Below are 5,370 nucleotides of genomic sequence, written 5' to 3' on the forward strand. Positions count from 1 at the left end.
AGGTCAGCTGAGCATGAGTTCTTACTTTAGGTTCATGGGTCTCAACTGATGAGCTTTAGGAGCTCCGTGAACACCATGAAATTGTTTGCAGTTGTATGTGTGCACTTTGGGGAAGCAAGAGAAGATCTATAGCTTTCGGTACACTCTCAAAGGAGTCTGATCACAAAAATGTTAAGAACCCTAACAAAGCACAATGCCTGGCACTGAGCTCGGGAGTGAAGAAATGCATGAATGTTTCTCCAGGCTCTAGGAGACACACATCTATCTGTACTTATTGAGATGGTGAAAGGTATCCTGGGACCTGAGCCCAACCCACCCCCAGACCCTTTCTCCCAGTGCCAGAGGCCACAGCCAGTAGCTGTGAGTAAACTTCAAAGAGATGCTTCCCCCACTTTTCCCCCACTTTCTCCCACCTCCACCTCCTACCAATGACTAGGCAGAGGCGGGAATTGTGCAACTCAAAAAATGAAATTTTATTGATTGCCAGCAGGGGGCAAGGGTGAATGAAGCAGGGTCTTAAGTGAAGCGCTTGTAGGGTGGAAGAAGGGGTCCCCCAGAGAGATCTCTGCCTCCTAGGCCTGAGCAATGTTGTCCAGCTTTAGTTCTTGGAGCGAAGGACCTGCTCGTGGGTGGACACCACCTTGCCATCGTGCACATCCACGACCTTGGTGCGGATCTGACGGCTGGTGGAGGAGGTTCCTGGAGAAAAGGGCAGAGAAGGAGTTACCAAAGCTGGACAGGCAATGGGGAAATCAGGAGTGGGGAAACCAAAGAGATGAGGAATCTGTCTCCCTGCCCTCTACCCTGATTGTCACTTCACTCAACTCCGTTGCCCAAGCACTGATACCATCAACAAATTTCTTTCAAACTAAGGCTCCCTAAGGTCAGGGGCAGAGTCTGGTCAAACTGGAGCTCCCTAAGAAGTCAGCCCCTACTGGTCCTGTCCGAATGGACCGGTCTTGGCAGAGAGAACCGTGCAGAATCCTGTCTGTGGTGCTAGTCACCCTAGTCAAGGGGTCTGGTGCAGATGTTGGAGGAAGAAGAAAAGGGAAAAGTCTACCAATTGCTAACCAGAGATACTGTAGAAGAATGACTTCTTCTACCCCGGGCCATTTATAAATGGTACTGTATGAAGAAAGTCTAAGATCAACTAAGGCGTCCCAGATCAACTTCTTGGCCTGCTAAGGGTTAAGGGTGGTCCCCAAGCCCAGACATGATAAAGAGGAAGGTCTTACCATCTCTGTGAGACTGAGAGCCAGAGGAGAATGAAGAGGAGAGGCTGTGAAGACAAAAAGAGACAGGGTGGTTAGATATATGGGGAACACAAAAAAGAAAGCAATAGGGACAATGGGCTAAGGGGACCCCCACTCACTGGGCGTCCTCGCCCTCCAGCAGGCGGCGGTAGGTGGCGATCTCCTGTTCCAGGCGGGTCTTCACGTCCAGCAGGATCTTGTACTCCTGGCTCTGCTGCTCCATCTCACAGCGCAGCTGAGCCAGCTGCTCCTCCACACCGCCAATCATCTCCTGGATCTGGGCCAGCTGCATGCAGTAGCGGCCTTTGGTCTCCTCCAGGCTGTTCTCCAGGGATGCTTTCTACAAGGGAAGGAAAGAAGACCAGGAGTTAGTGAGGGTAATCAGTGCCTCCCTCCAGGTCCTGGGACAACCTCACATCTGGCAGGTCCCTACCATGCTGAGCTGGGATTGCAGCTCAATCTCTAGGTTCTGCATTGTGCGACGGAGCTCGGAGATCTCACTCTTGCCACTCTGCACCAGCTCACTGTTTGTGGCCACCTCGCGGTTCAGCTCCTCTGTCTGGAGAAAAAAGAGCACCATTTACAATGCGAGCCCCCAGAAAACAGGCCTCTTGGGTCCCTCCCCCCTGAAACGACGCCCACCTTGCTGAAGAACCATTCTTCCGCATCCTTGCGATTCTTCTCTGCAATCTTCTCATACTGATCGCGCATTTCATTCAGGATGCGACTGAGGTCCACACCAGGCGCCGCATCCATCTCCACGTTGACGTCCCCGCCCACCTGGCCTCTCAGGGACATCATTTCCTGCACAATCAGAGAAGAGTCCATTCAAGAGGTTCCCAATGACAAAAGATTGGCGCTTCCTAGTCAAAGGTGCTCCTGGTCCCATATTCTCACATCCACCTTTCCCCTCCCAGCTTATCTCTGAAGCCACCTTTCCCAATTTGCTCTCACCTCCTCATGGTTCTTCCTCAGGTAGGCCAGCTCTTCCTTCAGGGTCTCAATCTGCATCTCTAGGTCAGCTCTGGACAGGGTCAGCTCATCAAGCACCCTGCGCAGGCCATTGATGTCGGCCTCCACGCTCATGCGCAGGTTCAGCTCTGTCTCGTACCTGAAATGACCCGGGAGAAGAGAAATGAGACACCCGATTCTGGTCACGCTGAAGGCTTTGTTCTCTGCCCCCTGCAGTGTCTTCCCATAGCTGGCACTCAGTGGTGGTGGTTTGTGCAGAAGGTCACACACATGGCATGGTTGGACACAGTGCCCATTGACTGACCAAGCAGAACATTCCTGGGGATGCTGACAATAAGGTAAGTGATCATGCTGTCGAATGTGGATGACGGTGGTGATGTTTACAGCTTCAGACAAACAAGAGGGCACAGTGTCTCCAAACATGACTACCTCCTGCACTTCAGGGACAGATGCGAAAGTGGGGAGCACCCCCTCTAAAGCAGTGGTTCCTGAACCTGGCTGTGGATCAGAATTATCCAGATAGCCTTATAAAACAAATCAAATCAAAACTCCCAGGATGAAGCCCAAGAAGCTGGTATTTTTACAAGCTCCCTAGGGGAGTTCGTGCAACTCTCCTGGCATTTGTCAGCTGTTTGGAAACACTGCTCAAAAAGGCCCACCGTTGGAAGACTGGAAGTTCTGGTCACCACTGCAGACTCACTTGGTACGGAAGTCATCAGCAGCAAGACGGGCATTGTCAATCTGCAGAAGGACGTTGGCATTGTCCACAGTGGCTGTGAGGATCTGCAGAATGGAAGCGCACAGATCATTCACCAAACAAACCTCTCTAATTAAAGACCTCCTGCCTGAGTCCCGGCCTCCCCACAGACGCCCAAGCCTTCACCTCGGCTGCCTTAAGGATAAGCCCAAGGGATCTAGCTTTGACCCAGGACTTGACTAATGTGTGCTGGGAAGAAGGGTAGAAAAAGTTCTGCCACTGACTCGCTGTGACACCTGAGCCAGCTCTCCAGACCTCAAGTCCCCCACTTGATGGAGAGAGGCGTGATCTAAAGACTCACTGGGTCCCTTTCCTCTTCTGAATCTTCTTCTCTCTACAGAAGCCCATCCTTTGCAGAACACATATCCTTTTGTAATCCCTCAGGGCACTGGGCCTCTGGTGGGGCTTTGTAGGAGATGAGACTCAACTTGGATGGAGGATTAGAAAGGAAGAAGTGGGGGAAGGATAGATTGACCCCTGAGCTTGGCTGGCGTTCCTTCCCTCTTCATCTCATTTCCGTAATTCATGGGAGGCAGCAGAATCAAGCAAAGGAAGTGGGGGATCCAGAAAGAGAGCTCTGGATCATATTGGAGGCAGGGAGAAGGAGCTGGAGTCAGATGCCACAAGCCCACCCAGGTTCCCTCCTGTGCAGGGAACATAAGGTGAACATTTACCAACGGTCTCTGTTGATTTTCCGCGGCTACCTGGCTGCAGGGAAGGTGCCAAGGCTCATGGGCGGCGTCCCCACAGCCCAGACTAATGAGCTAATGAGCGGTTTGGGTGTCTAGCCTGGTCCCGTTAGAGCCTCGCTCCGCCCCTGTGCTACAGAACAGGTAGCACTCCGTCCTGTACTGGAAGGTGTGGGCTCAAGGTTCTAGGCTCGACTCTGCCCTACTTTGCTGTGTGACCTTGGGCAGGTCACAGCACCCCTCAAATCAGCAACTTCCGCCTCTGTAAAATCTAAAGGCTGAAGTCTCACTAATGTGAGACGCTGAGGACATGGAGCCCAGAAGGCTAGGGACAAGGCTGAGGAGAAGAGCACATCTTCCAACCAACTGTCCTGTGAGGGAAGCCCCAGGGCCTCAGAAGGAGAGATCTGGGACCAGAATCCATCCTCCTCAGAATCTTAAAGTACCAGTGGCCTAAGTCATCTATTGTTGCTAAAGTGAGGTGGCTGGGATGATGCCTCCTGCTGCCCAGTCCACAAACCTTATTCCTCAGTTCATCGATGGTCTTGAAGTAGGGGCTGTAGTCTTTGGCTTCAGTGGGCCTCTGTCTCTGGTACCAGTCACGGATCTTCACCTCCAGGTCGGTGTTGGCCTCCTCCAGGGCACGCACCTTGTCCAGGTAGGATGCCAGGCGGTCATTGAGGTTCTGCATGGTCACTTTCTCACTGCCCACCAGAAGCCCATCACCACCACCAAAGCCACTACCTATGCCACCACCAAAGCCACCTCCAAAGCCGGCACCAAGGCCACCACCATATCCTCCACCAAAGCCACTACCCAGGGCCCCACCATAGCTGCTGCTGCTGCTGAAGCCACCACCATAGCCGCCCCCCATCCCGCAGGCTCCCCCAGAGGAGAAGCGGGAGGAGGAGACCGACATGCCCCCATAGGCACTGGGAGCTCGGCAGGAGCCAGCACTGAGGACAGAGGAGAGGCGGCTGGAGCCACCGCCGATGCCGCAAGAGCCCTTCATGGAGCTGGAGGAGGTGAACTGGCGGCTGCAGGTGGTCATGGTGCCGAGAAGGAGGTGAATCAGTGAGCAGGCAAGTTGGCAGAGAGACGAGAAAGGTGCTCAGGTACGTTGTAAAAGGATGTGAGTGCTTTATACTCCTGACTAGGGGGCGGGCCTGTCGTTTTCCATTCCCCTTGGCTTTCATCACCTATGGGCAGCGCCCACTCCCAGCCAGATCCCTCCTCTCCTCTGTCTCATCATGTCTGTCATATTTTACTGTAAACTCACTTGTTTGGGGCACTTTTGGCTTTCTTGTCCGCCAGGCATGATTCACACAGGGAGGCGTGGGCCTGCAGGCTACACTTTCCCATTGTCCCCCAAAACTGGGCTCAGAGGCCTCATCTGGGCTTATCCAGGGTGACAGAAAGCAAAGTCTCTCAGCATGGGAAGCCTGGTGACCTGCTGCTACCTTGTTAATTGAATGGGCCTTTAACAGCCCCTTAGATGCTAGAGGAAGCCCAAGGCCCCAAGCGACTGACACCTAGCTGGAGGAGCAGCAGTATGTCCCCTCCTCTGTGGTACCATCTATAAGACAAGATAGTCTTAAGAGTCTCCCAGGTCTGATCTGTTGAGCCTGATACATCTCTGAGACATCCCCAGGCAGCCTATTGGCTCAAAAAACCCACCCAACATCCCCAAGAAAGGGAA

The 5,370-nt window shown here is 53.2% G+C and overlaps 1 protein-coding gene across 1 annotated transcript; it reads right to left on the minus strand.

The window, feature by feature from the left end:
- Positions 1-598: 598 nt before the first annotated feature.
- Positions 599-4,722, minus strand: KRT14 (keratin 14). The gene is made up of 8 exons (XM_006832632.1): positions 4,192-4,722; positions 2,926-3,008; positions 2,208-2,364; positions 1,896-2,057; positions 1,687-1,812; positions 1,373-1,593; positions 1,236-1,279; positions 599-699 (listed from the first exon to the last, which is right to left on the minus strand). Exons 1-8 carry the CDS (start codon positions 4,720-4,722, stop codon positions 599-601), a joined length of 1,425 nt encoding a protein of 474 aa, XP_006832695.1.
- Between the last annotated feature and the right edge of the window lie 648 nt (positions 4,723-5,370).

The sequence above is a fragment of the Chrysochloris asiatica genome, unplaced genomic scaffold (genome assembly GCF_000296735.1).
Source record: "Chrysochloris asiatica unplaced genomic scaffold, ChrAsi1.0 scaffold00007, whole genome shotgun sequence".
Taxonomy (NCBI): Eukaryota; Metazoa; Chordata; class Mammalia; order Afrosoricida; family Chrysochloridae; genus Chrysochloris; species Chrysochloris asiatica.

What these genes read in the sequence shown, in the direction of transcription:
- KRT14 (XM_006832632.1), bottom strand. Translation starts at nt 4,722, where the DNA reads ATGACCACCTGCAGCCGCCAGTTCACCTCCTCCAGCTCCATGAAGGGC. An exon ending in GCTGATGACTTCCGTACCAA is followed by an intron (nt 2,365 to 2,925) that starts GTGAGTCTGCAG and finishes GGGTCATTTCAG; the next exon opens with GTACGAGACAGAGCTGAACC. An exon ending in CTGGAGGGCGAGGACGCCCA is followed by an intron (nt 1,280 to 1,372) that starts GTGAGTGGGGGT and finishes TTGTCTTCACAG; the next exon opens with CCTCTCCTCTTCATTCTCCT.